Source organism: Dendrobates tinctorius, unplaced genomic scaffold, assembly GCF_039654945.1.
Source record: "Dendrobates tinctorius isolate UK_male_01 unplaced genomic scaffold, ASM3965494v1 ptg000071l, whole genome shotgun sequence".
In the NCBI taxonomy this organism is placed as follows: domain Eukaryota; kingdom Metazoa; phylum Chordata; class Amphibia; order Anura; family Dendrobatidae; genus Dendrobates; species Dendrobates tinctorius.
Window position 1 is genome coordinate 5,193,366 of NW_027361739.1, and position 22,829 is coordinate 5,216,194.

At 48.3% G+C, this 22,829-nt stretch overlaps 1 protein-coding gene across 2 annotated transcripts in view; it reads right to left on the reverse strand.

Annotated features, from left to right (window-relative positions):
• The window catches only part of NSF (N-ethylmaleimide sensitive factor, vesicle fusing ATPase), a 135,204-nt gene extending 112,591 nt beyond the window's left edge, over nucleotides 1–22,613 (reverse strand). For both annotated transcript variants that reach the window (XM_073582344.1, XM_073582343.1), the window contains exon 1: nucleotides 22,560–22,613. In XM_073582344.1, coding sequence (XP_073438445.1) covers nucleotides 22,560–22,598 — 39 coding nt within the window. In that variant the 5' untranslated portion in view covers nucleotides 22,599–22,613. The remainder of the gene's footprint in view (nucleotides 1–22,559) is intronic.
• Between the last annotated feature and the right edge of the window lie 216 nt (nucleotides 22,614–22,829).

Below are 22,829 nucleotides of genomic sequence, written 5' to 3' on the forward strand. Positions count from 1 at the left end.
TAAGCATCCAATTGACATCCAATGCCAATGCCTGATGCTCTTTCCTGTTGACCTGGAGAAGTCTTGCGATTTAATCGCAAGTCACACGTGTGGTGCGTTTTCAATGCGATTTTTAATCACCTCCATAGACTTGCATTGGCGAATCCGATCCGAAAATCGGTGACAATCGCAGCATGCTGTGATTGTCTCGGTCCGAGGAACGGATCCGATAAAAAAACGCATGATGTGAGCAGCACCATAGAATAACATTGGGACGAATGCAATGCGATTTTTTATCGCATTGCATTCGTCCAATTTAATCACTAGTGTGACCCCGGCCTTACAGTGTTAGCGCCGCCATGTAACGATCCCGTTGATCGCAGGGAAAGGAGGGAAAGGAGGCTTACACTCACTTGTGAGGGACGCACGGGATTCTCGTGAGTCTCACGCATGATAACCTGGCACTGCCTCCAGCACTCGGACCGGAGCGTGTGGTTACATGTATATCTATGCAGCCGCACGCTCCAGTCCCAGTGCCGGCGGCAGTGCCAGGTTTTCATGCGTGAGACTCGCACAAGAATCGTCCGAGTCTCTCGCTAGTAAGTATGAGCCCTAAGGGTAGGGGAAGTAATATAAAGTGATTTTAGGTAAAACCTGTGGAGAGATCAGGTCCAGCCCCAATCATTATATAGGGGTAAGCTGGTCTCACACTTGCATATTTTGGCTGCACATGGATTCGTTTTCGTCTCCATTGACTTTCAGTGGTGACGGATGGGACTTGCGTGTGCGTCCAGTTGTCACCGGTTTCCCACAGATCCGTGTGTCTGCATATTTTACCAGATGCACAAAAACGCAACTTGTTGCAGTTTTGTGTCATCTGAAAAACACGCAGGCGCAGGGAGACGCACGGATCCGTGGCTACACGTCTGGAATTAACATGGAGTCCTATGGAGCACGGATCCAGGAGAACACGGATCCATGTGCTTCCGTGTGCAGGAATCCGCTCTGCAGCACTGAGCATGCTCGGAAGCGAGGGATGTGCTGTATGGGAACAGACTGCAGACATAATATAGACTATGTCCACATACTGCTCTGTCATACAGTGATCTTTCCCGCCTCACTAGAAGGGCTTGTGCCCTGTGCTATGCTGCGGTAATGATAATAAAATGTATTGGGAGCAAGTATGGGGGCTCCTGGTTAGGGGCTGCATGAGTGGGGCTGCGTTCACACTAGTGCAGGGGCGGACATAGACTGTAGTGGGCCCCTGTGCAAGAAATTTTTCGGCCCCCCCCTTCATAGGGCAACAAAGTTATTTGTTATTTGTTATCTAATATTGAGTCTATGCAGGGCTGGATATAATATCTGTATAGAATATAATGTAACCCCCCATGGAATATAATGCAGTCCCCCCCCCATATAGTATAATGCAGCCCCTCCATAGAATATATGGCAACCCCCTCATAGGATATAATGCAGCCCCTTATATAGTATTATGTAGCCCCTCCATAGAATATAATGCAGCCCCCATAGAATATAATAAATATAATACAGCCCCCCTATAGAATATAATGTAGCCCCAAATAGAATATATTACAGCCCACCTCCTGATAGAATATAATGTAGCCCCCCCATATTATATAACACAGCCTCCCCTTATAGAATATAATGTAAAATGTACACCCATGGTATATAACACAGCCGCATAGTGTATAGCCCAGCAACACATGGTATACAACCCACCATGGTATATAGCCCACCATGGTATAATACAGCCCAGCATGGTATATAGCCCCCCCCAGCATAGTATAATACAGCCCAGCATGGTATATAGCCCCCCCATCATGGTACAATACAGCCCAACATGGTATATAGCCCCCCAGCATGGTATAATACAGCCCAGCATGGTATATAGCCCCCCCAGCATGGTGCAATACAGCCCAGCATGGTATATAGCCCCCCAGCATGGTATAATACAGCCCAGCATGGTATATAGCCCCCCAGAATGGTATAATACAGTCCAGTATGGTATATAGCCCCCCAGCATGGTATAATACAGCCCAGCATGGTATATAGCCCCCCAGCATGGTATAATACAGCCCAGCATGGTATATAGCCCCCCCAGCATGGTACAATACAGCCCAGCATGGTATATAGCCCCCCAGCATGGTATGATACAGCCCAGCATGGTATATAGCCCCCCAGCATGGTATAATACAGCCCAGCATGGTATAATACAGCCCAGCATGGTATATAGCCCCCCAGCAAGGTATGATACAGCCCAACATGGTATATAGCCCCCCCAGCATGGTATGATACAGCCCAGCATGGTATATAGCCCCCCCAGCATGGTATGATACAGCCCAGCATGGTATATATCCCCCCAGCATGGTATAATACAGCCCAGCATGGTAAATAGCCCCCCCAGCATGGTATAATACAGCCAGCCCAGCATGGTATATAGCCCCCCAGCATGGTATAATACAGCCCAGCATGGTATATAGCCCCCCCAGCATGGTATGATACAGCCCAGCATGGTATATAGCCCCCCAGCATGGTATAATACAGCCCAGCATGGTATATAGCCCCCCAGCATGGTATAATACAGCCCAGCATGGTATAATACAGCCCAGCATGGTATATAGCCCCCCAGCATGGTATAATACAGCCCAGCATGGTATATAGCCCCCCCCAGCATGGTATAATACAGCCCAGCATGGTATATAGCACCCCCAGTATGGTATAATACAGCCCAGCATGGTATATAGCCCACCCAGCATGGTATAATACAGTCCAGCATGGTATAATACAGCCCAGCATGGTATATAGCCCCTCCAGCATGGTATAATACAGCCCAGCATGGTATATAGCCCCCCAGCATGGTATAATACAGCCCAGCATGGTATATAGCCCCCCCAAGCATGGTATATAGCCCCCCCAGCATGATATGATACAGCCCAGCATGGTATATAACCCCCCCAGCATGGTATAATACAGCCCAGCATGGTAAATAGCCCCCCCAGCATGGTATAATACAGCCCAGCATGGTATATAGCCCCCCAGCATGGTATAATACAGCCCAGCATGGTATATAGCCCCCCCCAGCATGGTATGATACAGCCCAGCATGGTATATAGCCCCCCAGCATGGTATAATACAGCCCAGCATGGTATATAGCCCCCCAGCATGGTATAATACAGCCCAGCATGGTATATAGCCCCCCAGCATGGTATAATACAGCCCAGCATGGTATATAGCCCCCCCAGCATGGTATAATACAGCCCAGCATGGTATATAGCATCCCCAGCATGGTATAATACAGCCCAGCATGGTATAATACAGCCCAGCATGGTATATAGCCCCCCAGCATGGTATAATACAGCCCAGCATGGTATATAGCCCCCCAAGCATGTTATAATACAGCCCAGCATGGTATATAGCCCCCCAGCATGGTATAATACAGCCCAGCATGGTATATAGCCCCCCAGCATGGTATAATACAGCCCAGCATGGTATATAGCCCCCCAGCATGGTATAATACAGCCCAGCATGGTATATAGCCCCCCAGCATGGTATAATACAGCCCAGCATGGTATATAGCCCCCCAGCATGGTATAATACAGCCCAGCATGGTATATAGCCCCCCAGCATGGTATAATACAGCCCAGCATGGTATATAGCCCCCCAGCATGGTATAATACAGCCCAGCATGGTATATAGCCCCCCAGCATGGTATAATACAGCCCAGCATGGTATATAGCCCCCCCCAGCATGGTATAATACAGTCCAGCATGGTATATAGCCCCCCAGCATGGTATATAGCCCCCCCAGCATGGTATGATACAGCCCACTAGCGTTGTGGTACGGTGCGTTGTGATGTGAAGCAATCCTGATGCATCCTGATCCAGATTAGATCCCTATACTTAACATAGGAGGGACACACGGAGCTGCGTTTGCATCAGGATCAGGATGCATCAGGTGCACCAACACATATCACAGCACTTACTAATTCACAAAGGACATTAACAAAAAATGCCACAATACATGTTAAGACTACAACTGAGGAGGAGTCGGGGCCTGATCACAAGAGCTGACAATCTGAGGAAGCAGCAATGCTGAATAACAGTCCACACTGCGTCACACAGGGGGAGAATGAGGCCCTCACTTCACAGGCAAAGACCTAGAACGATAAGGCCGGGGTCACACTGGCGAGGAATACGGACGAGTGAGAGGCGTTAAAAGCACGCATTAGACACGGACCAATGATTCTCTATGGGGCAGCTCCCATCAGCCGTATCTTTCTCGTCCGTATTCTACGGTCCGTGCCAATCGCAGCATGCTGCGATTGTCAGCGTACTACGGCCGTAGTACGCCAATGCAAGTCTATGGGTGCGCAAAAAATACGCATTACACACGGACCACACATGTGACTTGCGAGAAATACGCACCCAGTGTCCTTTAGAAAAGCCGGCAATTCAGTGCACTATACAGTAAACTCACACTGACAGGTTTAATAAAGAAACGAACTAATAGATATAGACACATAGAATACATATATATATATATATATATATACACATACATGTCATTGTGACAAACATATATATATATTTATATTTCACAGAGTTCTTCATAGCAGAATAGTCGCTAATTAAATTGCCGGCTTCTATCAAATCCTTCCCCAACCCGACATGAAATGACACATGGTTTACATTCAGTAAATCATTTCATTTCAAGTTTTTTTATATGTCCTTGACTAATAATTAGATGAGGGTTTGTGTGCAAAATTTGGGAGTTGTAGTTGTTATTTTAAGGGGTTAATTCGTTGTTAAAAAATGTGTGGGCTTCCCATTGCCCTATAGTGGTGGCGAGTGGGTTAATCTAACAAAGGGTTAATGTCACCATTCTATTGTAAAGTGACATTAATTTCGGGAAGACTCACCAGTTGCCTGCACAACATCCTCAAAAGGCCCCACCATTGCAGCGAGATATGGACATCATAGTGGCTCAGTGGTTAGCACTATAGCTTTTACAGCACTGGGGTCCTGTGTTCAAATCCCTCAAAGGACAAAATTAGGTCATCACCTGGAATACCTTCACTAACAGGTATACCTCTTCAAGTGCTTCATTTGTGAAATCACTAGTTTTGAGAATGTTTTTGCGACCATCAGGTATATTTTGCAGGTGTATTGTAATATGACACAAAGCACCCAACTTAGTAAAGAGAAATTACAGTCCATCATTACTTTATGATATCAAGGTTCTCGCATTTTTTTGGATTGACCTTAAAGGTATCGTTGTCAGGAAAACCATCAATCGCTATGAAGAAATTATCTCTCATGTGGACCATCCCTGAAAAGGAAGGCCTTGAATTACTTATGCTGCAGAGAATAAGCTCATCTGAGTTACCAGCCTTAAAAAACAATTTGACAGCACCATAGATAATCTTCATAAATGATGCACAGACATCAAGTAGCAAATACATCTCAACATTAGCTGCCCAGAGGAAACTGAGAATTAGGCCTTTATGGTCGACTGGCTGCAAAGAAGCTGCTAATGTGGACTGCAGACAAGAAGAAGAGACATGTTTGGGTCGAGCAACACAAGAACTGCACATTGAAAGTCTAAAAATATAGACATTTTAGTCAAATTGTGATTTTTTTTTACCAACTACCATGACTTTGTGAGATGCAGATATGGTAAGCTGATGTTTTTTACATATGTGGTGCCCAATGTGAGGCAAGGAGGGCGAGGTGTGATGTTTGGGGTGATTTGCTGGTGACACTGTGGGGGATTTATTCTAAATTCAAGGCACACTTACCCAGCATGGCTACCACAGCATTCTGCCTCCTCGTCATCCCATCTTATCTGCAGTTCGTGGGATCATCATTTGTGTTTTCAACGGGATAATGACCCAAAACGTACGTCCTGTCTATTTAAGGGCTATGTGAGCACGTGGATTATCAGCTACAGGTCCATGTAAGGCCCCGTCACACACAGCGAGATCGCCAGCGATATCACTGTGTGTGACATGTATCAGCGACTGGCCCCCCTGCCGGGTATCGCTGATCGCGCTCGAATGTCCTGGGTCAATTTTTGATTGTTGGTCTCCCGCTGGCCAGCGCGCATCACTGCGTGTGACAGCAAGAGACCAACGATCAGCGACACTGGGAGCTGGTTTAATTGTAAACAGCGGGTATCTAAGAGCCGCGCGGCTCCTAGTTACCCACTGTTTACCTTGGAAACCAGCGTGCACGCTGGTCCTGATCGCTGGTGGGTCTGTCTATGTGACAGCTCACCAGCGATCCCATCCACATCGGATCGTTGGTGGGATCGCTGGGACATTGATGTGTGTAACGGGGCTATTATACAGATGAACCTTTACCTACCAGCGGTCGTTTAATACCCTGTTTACACAGGCACACTGTAGGAAACCATGCGCACTGAGCTATCTGTAATAGGCCGCCATACTTATTGACAGTGCAAGTGCTGTTCATATATGACAATACATTACCAAGACAGTTGAGCTTTTGCTCTGCACAAACGATCATTTCACCGGATGAGCATATGTGCTTGTTAATCGGGTGACCGTGAGCCTGTTTACGCTGCAAGATTAATGTGACACAAACTTTTTCATTATCAATGTAGCTGTAGAGTAACGCTTCTAGTGATAATAAATTAGGTCATTGGTATGAAAGAAATTTCCTGCTATCTGTTCATTTTGCCACAAGTTAGTTTTTCAAGAGTCAGTCCCCACATTGTGTTACCTGTCCTAAAAACACTGCTTATTGCTCAGCTCCAATCTCAAAGATATTGCCTTACTTACATTCTGAAAGTTACAGAATTATTTATCTTTTCTGTTTTTGGACTTTTTTTTTTTTACATCTGATAGTAGTATAAAAATCAATGAAACAATAATGAAGGATGTAATTTGAGAGTGGTGATAAGGCGCTGGCATTTATACTGCAGCATTGCTGCATTCTTTCACTGTGATAGGGGAATGCTCCCCCTAGTGTTCACCAAAGGGTAATCATATACAATTCTTCATTCAAAGATACAAATACATTCCTATGCGCATTAATTTTCATCATGAATGGTAAATTTCCTCTACTTAAATATGAAAGTAGGAAAATTATCATCATACATATGTGCAGATTTTCCATTCAGTGATACAATAGCAGTCTTGCTAGTGGTCACTCAGCTTTTTAGCCATACACATTAAATAAAAGTAGTCTAAAACCAAATCTTAACCATATATATATATATATATAAGCTAAATCATGGTGTTTCTCGGCCCCAACCAACAGCAGATGTCTGCAGAAATAAGGATTGAGCATGTAGATTTTAACATGCTTGATCCTTTGTCTCCAAGTGTGACACGCTCCTCTTATTTTAAGTAGGGCTTAATATGTAGCAGTTTCCGAAGACATGAGATAGGTGTGAAGGATATTTGAGGTATAATTTCATGTCGATCATTTGCATCCTATTATGCATGGGATTATAAAACCCCCTTCCCACGGGCAGTCTCGAGATATCCTGACCGAACGCCTTCCAGAGTGTCAATCAGTGCTAGAAAACTGCTGTACCACTTTGTCCCCTAATGTCTTGCCCCAGTTTCTTTTTGAGCACCTACATGGACAACTGTTTTATAATCCTTCACTGAATGAAAGCTAAACTTTGATTTTTCCTCAAAACAAGCACAATCAATTCGCCCAAGCATGCATATTTGTTTCAGTCGAGAAAGGACATTTCATCACTTTTTCCCCTTGGAAACGAAGGATAAGGCATTGTCACAATTCCTCCTCTCAGTGAATGATTGTGATGCCGTTCTATGAAGCCTGTCTTGCTGAGCTGTCTGTGTCTTGATTGACAGTTTGGTTGTCCAATACTGAGAGGTGCTTGCTGGGCTTTTAGGTGCTTTGATTGACAGCTCTGCTGTCCAATCTGTGGCTGGGGCGTGCAGGACTTTCTGCAGGTGTTCAGTGTTCTGGTAATCGCATACCTATTTAACTGAGCCGTCTGCCCCTGAAGCCTGCCAGACTTAGTTTGTGCTTACTGGTGTTAGCCTGACACTGTTGTTCTGAGTTCTCATCTTCTGCTGCCTGACCCTTTGGACCGTGTTCTGACTACCCCTTTGTCTTGTCCTTCAGCTTTTGCTCTGCTATCTCTTGTTATTGACCCTGGACTGCTACCTGACTTACGCATTTGTCTTTTCCCTTGTTTATCTACGTACTCTCTCGGTATTGACCCCGGAACGTCTGACTCTTCTGCCTCATGGCCTGTCCGTGAGTAGTGACTAGCGTCACAGACATATGGAAATCTAAGCATTTGGTACTGTCTTCCCACCCCTGTATACATCATATGGACAATAGTATTGGGAGACACATCTTAATCATTGAATTTGGGTTTCTCATTCAGTCCTATTACCCCCCAGTGTGTAATATCCAGCCACTAGACATTTTGAACAAATGCATGCTTCCAACTTTATAGGAGCAGCTGGGAAACTATAAATGGCAATACGTTGCTGATTAAAATATGAGCACTCCAAAATACTATTTTACCTGTTAATCTTTTATCTTAATAGAGAGCAATTGCATCCCAGTTCCGTTTTTATCTTTTTAGTATTCTGCAACATTACCATATATGAGAAAAAGAAGATATAACTCTCCCATATTCCCAGTGGTTGTCTCTTCCCAAACCCGTAGCTTACCTATTGCTCCCTTCTAATGTTGCGCATTATGCCAGGTATTATATTAAAATGCAAACTCTATTTGTATAATTTCTGGTTGTGTATTACTCCTATCCATAAACCTTCACTTGTTTCTGTTTAATCATAAAGCATAAGAGTCCTAAGTGATCCAACAATTTCGTTGCTATTTGGAACTGTCGGTCTCAACCAGTGTCTTACAAAAAAAAAAGAAGAAATTGAAAAATATACCATATATATATTGTAGGAAAGTAGTTGGCAAGGTCCTGGATGGGAGGTATGTGACCAAGCTGGCTGGAAATGGAAGTGAAGGCTCGAACACCGTTAGTTGCTGAGAGTTTTTTTTTCTAATTTGGCCAGAATTTTGGGTCTGGGTTTTAGGAGTGGCCAGAAGAGTTGGGTGGGACTGAACAGTCTTATATTTCCACTCCAAGATTTGAAGAGCCTATTTAAGCCAGCTCTATGGTGTCTGTGTGGGAAGACCTGTGTTTGCTGCTCAGTCTCTGCCTAAGACTGTCTATGAGTTGGCATTACTATCAACAGGCTGTTCTATCAAATATATATTTTATATATATATATATATATATATATATATATATCAGTCCATCAAAAAAACAGGTTTTCCACTTTAGCGATAACCTCCTCTATTATTATTAGTTATTTTTAGAGCACCATTGATTCAATGTTGCTGTACATTTGAAAAGGGGTTACGTACAAAATACAGACATGATATACAATGAACAAACTAAAACAGAGGTGGAAAGGGCCCTGCCCTTGTGGCTTTTACAATCTAGAGGATAATAGGGAAGTTTCTGAATGTGGTGCATAAATAAAGTTTATTAATATTGTCTAAATATACTCTCTGAACCCCTTCTTGGTAAAATCAGTCTATTGGGGTTTTGTCGATATTTATATTGTGGTTTGAATTCTTTTACCGGTCCCATATTTCAGGGAAAGATTGGTGTTTAATACAATTAATAGGCTAAATGCAGATTCACTCTAGTGAGATATAGTGCTCGATTTAGCATAAATGTCCACACAAATGAGGGAGAAAAGCCCTGTATTAGCACATAGTAACAGATGAACTGAATGATAAAGATATTGCAGTCAACATTGTCAGAGGGTAAGACTAAACATGGGTGAAAAAGCCCTAAGAAAGTAGCCTACACGGTTGTATGTAGGGTCCGTGGCGTGTCCCTCAACCACGAAGTGCGTTTTGTCCACACTTCTTCAAGAGGCTTGTCGGGAGAGAGGGACTCCTGTCACGCTGCGCTCACCTGGGGGCGGGACCTCGGCCCCGACGTCATCTTTTCCAGAGCTGCGGTCACTCCGGGGGTCCCGCCGGGTGCGCACGCGCACCTCTCGTACCTAGGTCCCTGTCTCCTCCATGTTATGTCTGCGCTTGCGCGCTTTTCTCAGTTCAGTCTCCAGGTCAGTCCTCTCTATGGTACTGGAGGACTTGACCCGGAAGCTCTCGTGATCATGTGCTATATCAGGCTACCTCTTCCTAGGGGAGGTGCCTGATTATTGTTGTGCTTCCTGGCTTGGTCTGCCGTGTCCCTGCCTGGCTGTGCGCTGTATTCGGGTCTCCTGCCTTGCACTCTGTTGTGCCTCTTGGCACACGCTCTGAACCTGCACTCTGCCTTGTACTCGGTTGTGCCTCCTGGCACACGCTCTGATCCTGTGCCTTGTCTTATACTCAGTTGTGCCTCCTGGCACACACTTGGACCCTGTGCCTTGTCTCATACTCAGTTGTGCCTCCTGGCACATGCTCTGATACTGTACTCTGTCTCTTACTCAGTTGTGCCTCCTGGTACACATTCCAATCCTGCACTCTGTCTTATGCTCAGTTGTGCCCTCTGGCACACACCCTGCTCCTGTACTCTGGCACACCTCCTGGCACACCTGCTGCCTGACTCAGTGCTCTGACGTGCTCCTTGCATGCATCCTGCTTCACTCACACCCGGACGTACGAAGTCTCTGTATACCACGTGTTCCCGTGTCCATGCTTTACACGTTCCTGCAGACACACTCACCCACTCGTGTCTCCTGTGAGCCGGCCGCCTGGTACCAGCAGTCGTGGTACCTCACCCCCTGGGGCTTGCCCCTGACCCTCCCTGTATAGGGGGTGGTCTTCACTAGGTCAGCTCGTCCTGGGAGGGTTGGTGCCACGACCCAGAGGGTCCACTCCATGAGTCGTCACAGTATAATCAGGCCATGGACCCCGCTGGTACCACCGCCTCCGTCCAAAAGGAACTGGTGTTCCTACGGGAGAGTCAGACCAGGATCATATCCTCTCTGAAATCCATGGAGTCCCGGTTGTCGGCCATGCAGTCCTCTGACCCTGGGAATGCTTCCCAGCTGGCCAGCCTCCAGCAAGAACTCACACAGCAACGTGACACCCAGGTCCATATCCTCAACTATATGGCGTCGGTAGACAGTCGGCTTCTTTCCATACAAGCGGTTTCTGCCCAGTCCTCGGCCCCGCACCCGCTGCCGCGCCTCGGCCAGCCACCCCGATATAGCGGGGACCCTAAGCAGGGCCGGATTAAGGTTGGTGGGGGCCCCTGGGCAGAAAATCTGGTGGGGGCCCCCATATCATTAACATTTTAGCCATAACAGTAGAGCGCGAACAGTAGCACTCAGATGTACAATCTAATCTTTTCCTCTTGTTCTGCCACATTCAGATTTACAGTACTACAATAGAGATACAGTCCAGGATAACTCAAAGCAGTCCAATTATAGACAGAAAGAGTTACTCACATTTTTTTTATTGAACCCAATGTTAAGACAGCCAAGGAATAATAAAAATGCAGAAAGGGAAAGTTTTCACCGGCAGCAATTGTTGCTAACTACTGTATAACAATATGCTCTCTATTAGTATTATCTCCGGAGTACAGCTCTCCCCCCCCCCACGCAAGGGTATACAGCTCTTGCCCCCTACAAGGGTATACAGGCAGCTTTCCCCCCCCAACAGGTATACAGCTCTTGCCCCCTACAAGGGTATACAGGCAGCTGTCCCCCCCATGGGAATACAGCTCCCACCCCCCACGCAAGGGTATACAGCTCTTGCCCCCTACATGGGTATACAGGCAGCTCCCCCCCCCAAGGTTATACAGTTCTCCAATGTTTCGTCTTTATACAGTTCCCTCCTCCAGGTATACAGGCCCAAATGTACAGCTCCCCTCTCGCGCATACAGCTCCCCCGATCAATATATAGCTAGCTGGAGCCTGGAGGCAAGGGGGTTAATCACCGTGGCGCTGCAGTTGATTGGCGGGTACACAGCAGGCGGCGGGCGCACGATGCTCGTGAACGCGGCGAGCAGGCAGAGGAGATCCACAGGACAGGAGGAGTGACAGGAGAGGAGGCGGTACCTAGCTCTTCTCAGAGTGACGCCGTCTAATATTTATCCGATTCCACGCGCTGCATTAATAAAATGGCGGTCGCTGCCTACCAGGGCCGGAATGGGACAAAAAAGCAGCCCTGCCACACAAACCCCACCACCAGCCCACAAACTTTTACACTCCTCACCCCGATCAGTGAATTTTTGCTATACTTTGTCGTCTCCTCATCACTCTCTTTAAGGAGTTATTTGAAGAGCCACATGTGAATGGCACCACAGTGCGTATGATCGACCACAGCTCCATTTACATGGTGCTCTTCAAAGCTATGTTTCCCAGGATCATGGGGGTCCCAGCAGTCAGATCCACAACAAACAGAAAGTCATCCCCTATCCCCACATAATGCTCCATACAGTATTATGTGCCCCATATGTTACTTTGTACAGTATAATGGGCCCCATACAATGCTCCATACAGCATAATGGGCCCCATATAATTCTTCTCCCCAAACCCCGCTACTCAGTCTCCTCAGTGTATTCTGATCCTCTGCACTGCTTGGCACAGGGACATCATTAACTTTACGTATATAATTGTCCACTTGGACTGATGGTAATAGTGATTTGTTGCCTGTTGTCTGGGGCTGGCCCTCTTTATGGGGGTGCTCAGGGCATATGATTATACACTAGTAAAAAGTATGAGAGGCTCAAAGTGACAAGTGCCACCTAGTTTCCTACCCCCCTTATTCTATTGGTACTGTGGGCACGCTGACTGGTACTGAGGAAAAGAAAGAACAGAGAAAAAAGAAAACAGAGAAAGAAAGAACAGAGAGAGAGAAAGAAAGAAGGGAAAGAAAGAACAGAGAAAGAAAGAAAAGAAAGAAGAAAGAACAGAGAGAGAGAGAGAAAAGAAAGATTAGAGAGATAAAGAAACAGAGATAGAAAGATTCTATAAAGATACTATAGCAGCCCGGCTCCCACTGTAGTGCCCACCTGAGCCTCCCGATGCAGGAAATATAACGATCCGCTCACATGGCCGACATCCCCAAGTTCAAGGCGATCCTGCTGTCCGCGCTGTTGGAGGAGGAAATGGTGATGGATCTGAAGCATTCCCTAAAGTGCCTCCATGGTTCCGTCACAATCTCCTCCCGAAATTACCTAGTTTCCGGTCAGCTTCTAGCACGTCACTTCCGGTGGAACGTCACATGCGAATTTTAAAGTACTCCTCGGGGCTCCGCCGTGTACTCCTGTGTCCGTACGAAAAGTAAGCTCCCAACCGGGGCAGTATCTCTCTCAAAATCGGGACTGTCTCGCTGGGAGGTATGAATGCTCCCCACCATACACCTTGTACACGTATGGCACCGCATACATCATACACACACGGTTCCGCTTTTTATGCCTCATACACACGGCTCCGTTCCGTACACCTTGCACACACACGTCTCTGCTATATCCACCCTGTAAACCCTCCCTGACCCCACACAAACTTCACCTCATCCAGGACGATGAGAACCAGCACAGACAGCAGAGTCCTGCATAAACCAAGGGCTGATACTGGGTACTGGGGGAACATTATACTGTGTATGGGGGGATGGCGGTACTGGGGGAACATTATACTGTGTGAATATTATACTGTGTGGGGGATGGCAGTACTGTATGTGGGGGTGACGGTAGTGGAGAACATTAAACTGTATGTGGGGACAGGAAAGGGACATTGCAATATGTGTTTTGTTACTTCCTGTTTTCCATACTTGGGTCACATGTACAAGGAACAAAATGCTATGATTCTTAGAAAGTGACAACAAAAAAGCACCAAGATAGTCTCAGCTCTGAAAAGGTTACTGCCCCCTCTGCCCAGTAATGGGGAATCTCCAGCACCGACCTCCACCCGCAGAGCCACACTCCACATAGAGAATAATGGAGCCTCCAGCACTGACCTCCACCCGCAGAGCCGCACTCCACATAGAGAATAATGGAGCCTCCAGCACCGACCTCCACCCGCAGAGCCACACTCCACATAGAGAATAATGGAGCCTCCAGCACCGACCTCCACCCGCAGAGCCACACTCCACATAGAGAATAATGGAGCCACCAGCACCGACCTCCACCCGCAGAGCCGCACTCCACATAGAGAATAATGGAGCCTCCAGCACCGACCTCCACCCGCAGAGCCACACTCCACATAGAGAATAATGGAGCCTCCAGCACCGACCTCCACCCGCAGAGCCGCACTCCACATAGAGGATAATGGAGCCTCCAGCACCGATCACCACCCGCAGAGCCGCACTCCACATAGAGAATAATGGAGCCTCCAGCACCGACCTCCACCCGCAGAGCCGCACTCCACATAGGGAATAATGGGGCCTCCAGCACCGATCACCACCCGCAGAGCCGCACTCCACATAGAGAATAATGGAGCCTCCAGCACCGACCTCCACCCGCAGAGCCGCACTCCACATAGAGAATAATGGAGCCACCAGCACCGACCTCCACCCGCAGAGCCGCACTCCACATAGAGAATAATGGAGCCACCAGCACCGACCTCCACCCGCAGAGCCACACTCCACATAGAGAATAATGGAGCCTCCAGCACCGACCTCCACCCGCAGAGCCACACTCCACATAGAGAATAATGGAGCCTCCAGCACCGACCTCCACCCGCAGAGCCACACTCCACATAGGGAATAATGGAGCCACCAGCACCGACCTCCACCCGCAGAGCCGCTCACCACATAGAGAATAATGGAGCCTCCAGCACCGACCTCCACCCGCAGAGCCGCACTCCACATAGAGAATAATGGAGCCTCCAGCACTGACCTCCACCCGCAGAGCCGCACTCCACATAGAGAATAATGGAGCCTCCGGCACTGACCTCCACCCGCAGAGCCGCACTCCACATAGAGAATAATGGAGACTCCAGCACCAACCTCCACCCGCAGAGCCACACTCCACATAGAGAATAATGGAGCCTCCGGCACCGACCTCCACCCGCAGAGCCGCACTCCACATAGAGAATAATGGAGCCTCCGGCACTGACCTCCACCCGTAGAGCCGCACTCCACATAGAGAATAATGGAGACTCCAGCACCAACCTCCACCCGCAGAGCCACACTCCACATAGAGAATAATGGAGCCTCCGGCACCGACCTCCACCCGCAGAGCCGCACTCCACATAGAGAATAATGGAGCCTCCAGCACTGACCTCCACCCGCAGAGCCACACTCCACATAGAGAATAATGGAGCCTCCAGCACCGACCTCCACCCGCAGAGCCACACTCCACATAGAGAATAATGGGGCCTCCAGCACCTACCTCCACCCGCAGAGCCGCACTCCACATACATGGCTGCTCTCAGTGCTCTGTGCTGTGCGCACAGAACCTGTGATGAGGTCACAGGAGGGGAGGAGACAGGGGTCACATGATCGGGGGCCCTGACACCTTACCTCCTGTGATCTCATCACAAGCCTTTGCACGCTACCAGCAGCACCAGCGTTCAGGCTACTTGTAGATGCTGCTGGTAGCAGAGCACATAATGCCGCCCCCACGGTCACTCACTTTTAGGTGGGGAGAAGATGGAGTGCCATTGCAGCAGCCAGCAGGAATGTGGTGGGGGCCCCCTTAGAAGCTCTTGTGGTGGGGGCCCCGGGGCTGAAGCCCCGCCTGCCCTGCCTATAATCCGGCCCTGACCCTAAGTTTTGTCGAGGATTTCTGAACCAATGCCGGTTACATTTTGAGCTTTTGCCGCAGCACTATCCCACTGAGCGCGCCCAAATTGCCTTTATTGTTTCACACTTAGAGGGGGAGGCGTTAGCATGGGTGAACCCCCTCTGGGAGCGCAATGACCCACTCGTCTCTCAGCTTTCCACCTTTTTGGACACCTTCCGCAAGGTGTTTGACGAGCCGGGTGGGCTGGCCTCTACCACCGAGTCTCTCTTTAACCTCCATCAGGGTACGCTACCGGTGGGACAGTATGCCATCCGTTTTCGTACCTTGTCCTCCGAACTCGGTTGCAACAACGAGGCTCTCGTAGGGATCTTTTGGCGTGGCCTGTCCGGTCGGATCAAAGACGAACTGGCAGGTCGGGATACTCCCACCTCTTTAGAGGATCTGATCTCTCTGGCGACACACATTGACCTGCGGTTTCAGGAACGTGCCCGTGAATCAGCCAGAGAGAGGAGCTCCTCTCACCTCCTTCGTTCCTACCCCAAGAAGCCGGGAAACTTCTCCGCCTAGGGTTCGTAGGAGGCCTCCCTAGGTGTACGTGATCCCTCTCCTCCCCTGCTCGTGTCCGTGTTATTGAATCTCGGTGCCAAGCGTTATTCTGATGAGGCTTTTCTGGATTCTGGCGCAGAGGGGAATTTTATCACACTCGAGGCGGTTAAAAAATACCGGATTCCTGTCAGATCCCTGGAGACTCCTCGGTCGATAGTTTCGGTCAATGGTACGTCCGTGCAGGAGACCGTTACCCAGGCCACCGAAGACATCGACCTGCAGATCGGAGCCCTGTACCGGGAGAAGATCTCCTTCCTCGTCTTGTCTACCATGTCTCACACGCTTCTTCTAGGTCTCCCTTGGCTACGGACTCATGAGCCAACCCTGGACTGGCGGTCGGGCGAGATACTCCGTTGGGGACCGTCCTGTCAGGAGAAGTGCCTGTTGCCCGTCCATCCGATGAACTCTGCCTGTCCATCCCCGGCACCTACAGGTCTGCCGTCGGCTTACTGGTCCTTTGCAGATGTCTTCGACAAGAAGGAGGCCGAGACTCTGCCCCTCCATCGGCCATATGACTGTCCGATTGACCTCATTCCTGGTTCTACGCCACCCAGAGGTAGAATATATCCGCTATCCCCTGCTGAAACCCAAGCTATGTCTGAGTATATCCAGGAGAACCTTGCGAGAGGTTTTATCCGTAAGTCCTCCTCGCCCGCAGGAGCGGGATTTTTCTTTGTCAAAAAGAACGGCTCCCTCCGTCCTTGCATAGACTACCGAGGCCTGAACGATATCACGGTCAAGAACAAGTACCCATTGCCATTGATCCCGGAACTCTTTGACCGGCTTAGAGAAGCTCGAATTTTCACCAAACTGGATCTTCGTGGGGCCTACAACTTGATCCACATTCGTTCCGGTGATGAGTGGAAGACCGCCTTTAACACCAGAGACGGTCACTACGAGTACTTGGTCATGCCCTTCAGCCTCTGCAATGCCCCAGCGGTGTTCCAGGAGTTCGTGAATGATGTCTTCCGGGATATGCTGTACTCCTGCGTGGTAGTCTATCTGGATGACATCCTCGTTTTTTCTCCAGACCTCTCCGCCCACAGAAAGAACGTGCGTCAAGTCCTCCAGCGCCTGAGGGAGAACCGCCTTTATGCCAAGCTCGAGAAATGTGCCTTCGAGCAAACATCCCTGCCATTCTTGGGGTACATTATCTAAGAATCAGGTCTACGCATGGATCCGGCAAAGATGTCCGCCGTCCTCGATTGGCCACAGCCCCATGGGGTGAAGGCAATCCAACGCTTTCTTGGTTTTGCGAACTACTACCGACAGTTCGTTCCTCATTTCTCCTCGTTGGTTCGCCCCATCTCGTCCCTTATCTGCAAGGGAGCTAACCCAAAGGCTTGGTCCTCTGAGGCTGAAGAGGCCTTCCAGTCGTTGAAACAAGCCTTCGCCGCTGCTCCGGCGCTTCACCGACCTGAGGTTAGTAGACCTTTCACTCTCGAGGTGGACGCATCCTCTACCGAGCCTGGCGCAGTCCTTCTGCAGAAATCCTCTTCTGGAGGTTTTGTCACCTGTGGCTTCGTTTCTAAAGTATTTTCCTCCACTGAACAGAACTACTCCATTGGCGACAAAGAGCTATTGGCCATTAAATTGGCCTTGGAGGAGTGGAGGTACTTACTGGAAGGCGCCATACATCCATTCAAGATCTTCACGGACCATAAGAACCTGGCGTACATCCAGTCTGCACAGAGGCTCAATCCTCGGCAAGCCAGGTGGTCCCTATTCTTTGCCCGCTTTGACTTTGAACTACATTTTCGGCCCAGCAATAAAAACATTAGAGCGGATGCGTTGTCAAGATCATTCCTGTCGTCTGATGCAGAGGAAGAACCCTCTCATATCATTGATCCATCAAAAGTAATTACCGTGGCTCCTGTCAAGTTAACCACGTTACCTCCGGGAAGAACCTTTGTGGCTGAGAATAACCGAAAACGAGTGTTGAATTGGGGACATTCATCCAAGATTGCCGGCCACGTTGGTGTCCAAAAGACTTTGGACTTAATCTCTCGCGATTATTGGTGGCCTTCACTCTCCTAGGATGTTAAAGACTTTGTGGCATCTTGCCCGTCCTGTGCCCAGAACAAGATACCCAGGCAACCACCCTCTGTTCTTCTGCTCCCGCTTCCCGTTCCGTCGGCTCCATGGCAGCACATAGCCATGGATTTCATTACTGATCTGTCTTGTTCTTCCGGTTGTACTGTGGTCTTGGTGGTTGTAGACCGATTTTCAAAGATGGCCCACTTCATTCCTCTTCCCGGACTACCCTCTGCTCCTGACTTGGCGAAGATCTTCATTTCCCATATCTTCAGGATTCATGGCTTCCCCCAGCACATCGTGTCAGACAGAGGGGTCCAATTCACCTCTCGGTTCTGGAGAGCTCTATGCGGACTCATGAAAGTGTCATTGGATTGCTCTTCCGCCTATCACCCCCAAACCAATGGGCAGGTGGAACGTACCAACCAGATCCTTACATCCTACCTCCGGCATTTTTCTAATGCTCATCAGAATGACTGGGTCGGTCTACTTCCTTGGGTTGAGTTCGCCTACAATAATCACTCCAGTGAATCGTCTACCAAGTCTCCTTTCTTCATCGTCTTTGGACAGCATCTCAATGTGCCTCTACCGGTACTTCCTGTCTCGGGGGTACCTGCTGCCGATTCTCTGTCTGTGGAGTTCTCCAGAGTATGGCAGGAGACCAAAACCGCTCTCGAGAAAGCACGGGACAGAATGAAATTACACGCTGACAAGAGGCGCCTGGACGTTCCTCCATTTCTCCCTGGTGACAAGGTGTGGCTCTCCTCCAAATACGTCCACCTTAAGGTACCATCTTACAAACTGGGTCCCCGTTACATTGGTCCTTTTGAGATCCTCAGGCGGATTAATGATGTTGCTTACAAATTGAAGCTGCCTCCTTCACTCCATATGCCCTACGGCAGATGGAACACAAGCACGACTGTGGCCATGGTAATGGTGACTATGCGTACCAGCCAATCTGCTGTTGCAGGAGAAGCGTCAAGTCCAAGAGCGGTCAGAAAAGACAGGTGCGCATAACAACCGTAATCTGATCATGGGGGAACAGTGTGAAGTGTATATAGGTCTAATTAAAACTGCAAATAATAATGTAAAATAAATGAGGGAGTGGGAAGAAGGCTGTGGAGTGTATTTGAAGAAAAAGTGCTGGAAAATCAATATGATACTGAAGACTGGGTATGAATAACAGATGGGTAACGTTAATGAATATATTAGTGTAAAATAAATGTCCATAAATGGATAATTATTAGTATGTGACTATGTGAAGAAAAAATAAATAAAAATTTGGTATCATCTGTGAATATTCACTGATGAGTGAAACAATGGATAATGCTAATAGCTGTGTGGTTGATGCGGTATTGCCAAAAGTGATAATATGTTCAGAGTAATAAGGTGCTTCATAAAGCTTCAAGAAAACACATTATATAAACATAAAGTGCAACATGACCTTGGTGTATATGCTGAGGCTCCCACAGGTTGCTCCCTTAATGGACTATAATGGACTCTGTCTTTCCTTCTATTAGGCCAGGGTCAGACTTGAGAGAAACTCAAGTGAGTCTCTCGACTCAATAGTCGGCACTGCCGCTGGCACTCGGGACCGGAGTATGCGGCTGCATGTATTTCTATGCAGCCGCACACTCCGGTCCCGAGTGCCGGGGGCAGTGCCAGGTATTGAGACGCGAGACTCGCTCGAGTTTCTCGCATTGTATTCGCAAGTCTGACACTGGCCGTATTCATGTTTCCTCCTTATTAGACCTGCGCTGGGTCTTGCTGTTCTAGATCTGGTCCGAGAATGCTGCTGCGTCTCTCAGAATCAGGATCTTTCATAGATTTCAAATACTCTGCCTTAGCTATTACAGCCGCTGTCCTTTTGTCTGCCGCAAGTTTTTCTAGCTTTGCTTCGTGCTCTGCTTGTCTCAGTTTTAGATGCATCTCTCTTTCGGCGAAGGAGGATCTTGCTTTGGCTGCTTCGGCTTCTGCACGAGCAACAGCAGTGAGCTCTGCTATAGTCGACCTGCCAGAACTTGCTCGTGACCTCGTTTTGAGTGAGGATGCGCTGTTTCGAGACATTGTGAGCTTAGCTGCGTACTGTGTATATTGGTATTGGCGGGAAACAGAGTCTATGCGTGGCGGGCTTCCGCGTGGCAGGAAAGATGTAGCACTTGTTGGCAGGCTGCAGTAGCGTTCTGCGGCTGTATGGCGGCTGCTGTGATACCCGTATGCGGAGCAGTGTGGGTGTTAGCGGTCCCGTACAGTCTATGCAATCACCGTGTGCGACCAGCGGTCCTTTACTGAGCCCTGGGCTCTTGTTCCCTGCAGCTGTATGGTGGCTGCTGTAATACCCGTATGCGGTGCAGTTTGGGTGGTAGTGGTAGCGGTGCCGTATAGCCTGGGTAACCACCGCTTGCGACAAGCAGTCTGTTTTTACTGAGTTCCGTGCTCTTGTCCCTGCGGCTATATGGCGGCTGCTGTAGTTCCCTTATGCGGAGCAGTCTGGGTGATAGCGGTCCCATATGGCCTGGGTAACCACTGCGTGCGACCAGCGGTTACGTTTTTACTGTTCTGCCTTCTTCCACGTATGACACTGTGTGGATTCCAGCATACGGCTTAACCTTTCATCCACTCCCAGAAACAAGACTATATGGGTGCTTAAATCTATTATTTATTGGGATGATATGGACAACGATGGGAGATGATAACAGATGGTATAGTAGAACACAGTAGTAGATGAGATCAGGAGTTGTTGTACAAAGTGTGGATGATTCAGGTAAAAACTAGAAAAGACAGATACTACAGCATATCAGTACTAGTAGACAGTATACAATACATGAATACCGGCAGGTAATAGCAATGCAGGGTATTATCACAAAAGTAGCAATGATACAGGATGCTGTTATCATGCATTATATAAGAGCTGAGCAATATAACATACACAGCAGCAAAGTAGAAAGAAATATCTAACACCACTAGTGGCTACCAGCCTTACACTCACTGAACAGAGGATGCATAACTAGAGGATGCTTATAACAAACATGCAGTGAAATAACATCACAGGAGCTAAGCATTGCAAACATCATGGGGGGCTGCATTATGGCTTCTAACACAGATGCATAACTCATAATTGCATTATCCTTACCGGAATCCGCTTGTTTTAGCAATGGTTTTGCAAAGAGCTGAGCTAAACACATGTGGGCTGCTCAGGTGAAGGCTGGAGAATGGTTACATGTTGTTGACCAAGGCTAGAAAAAGGGGCGGCTCTGAACAATTAACCATTTGGGGAACAGAAAATTCCAAACAAAGGAAAAAAAAGAGAAGGGCAACTTATGACACTTTAATGGCCATAGCTGTAACAGCACTTAAAAATATCTAGCTGCACAAAATGGGCAGAACAACTTGTATCTTTTATTTGCTGTTTGGTGGTTTATGGTTTCTTCATCTTTTAGTGGTTTCACAAGTTTTCTTTATTCATAGTACTCCACTGCTTTATTCTTTCTATTTCAGGGTGCGTTTGGCGCAGGTTGGCGCACCGTCAAAAGGACGCATGTGCCGGCAAACACATACCTGCGCACGGCCTGCGTACCCAATGCTAAAGATAGGGTACGCAGGTCGCACGCAGCATCATGCGCCCATAGGCGGAGCTGACTGGAGGAGGCGCGGCAGGGGGCGGAGCTTAGCGGCGGCTGTGCACAGCCCGACGCAGCTCCAGGGAACGCTAGTGTGAAACTAGCCTTAGTCATGGCACAACTAAAGTGTTTCCCTTTGCTTTTAACTACTTCTATGTTTAGAGCATTCCAGCTAATAATGATTTTACGGAACTAATAGTTTTTTTGTGCGGATGCTGATCCCTGTTTGTACATACTGAATTGCTTTGTCACCTGGGATCCCTTCTATTCATTGCACCCATTGTGAACAACTACCCTTTCTGGTGAGCCAATGTAAAGCTTTGTTATTGGTATACTCCGTCCTGTGATTTGCATCTATGCAGACACACGCTGACTAGACGTGCAGGCCCGGGCTCAGTGCAAGTGAATTGAGCGAGGCTGGACAGTCTAGTGGAAAGGTGGCCAGAAGTCACCCAAGACTCCACCACTGATTTAAATTCAACTGTCGATGCGACGGTACCATTCACACACCTAGTGCAAGGAACTGATGGGCTATCCTAACTTATACGGCTACACGGACAGGACAAAAAAGACGTAATGGCTCAAAGGGAGGAGAAAAACACAAAACTTGACCTCATCCTTGAAGGTTAAAATCCCCCAAAGTTTTTTCATGATATTGTTGACTCCAGGTGTGACCAGCCTCCATATACGCCCCAGGTGTAATCCCGTGTGCAGGAGTGGCATCTGGAAGAATCACAAGGCCCTACACAGTACACACTCCGTCAGGAAGCCTAGGCTCACCATGACCTGCCCTCTCCCTCACCCTACATGAGTGTGAGCGCTAAATATAGAAAAGCGGCATCCCCCGAGTTTATATAGATGGCAGCTTGTAACCACACCCAC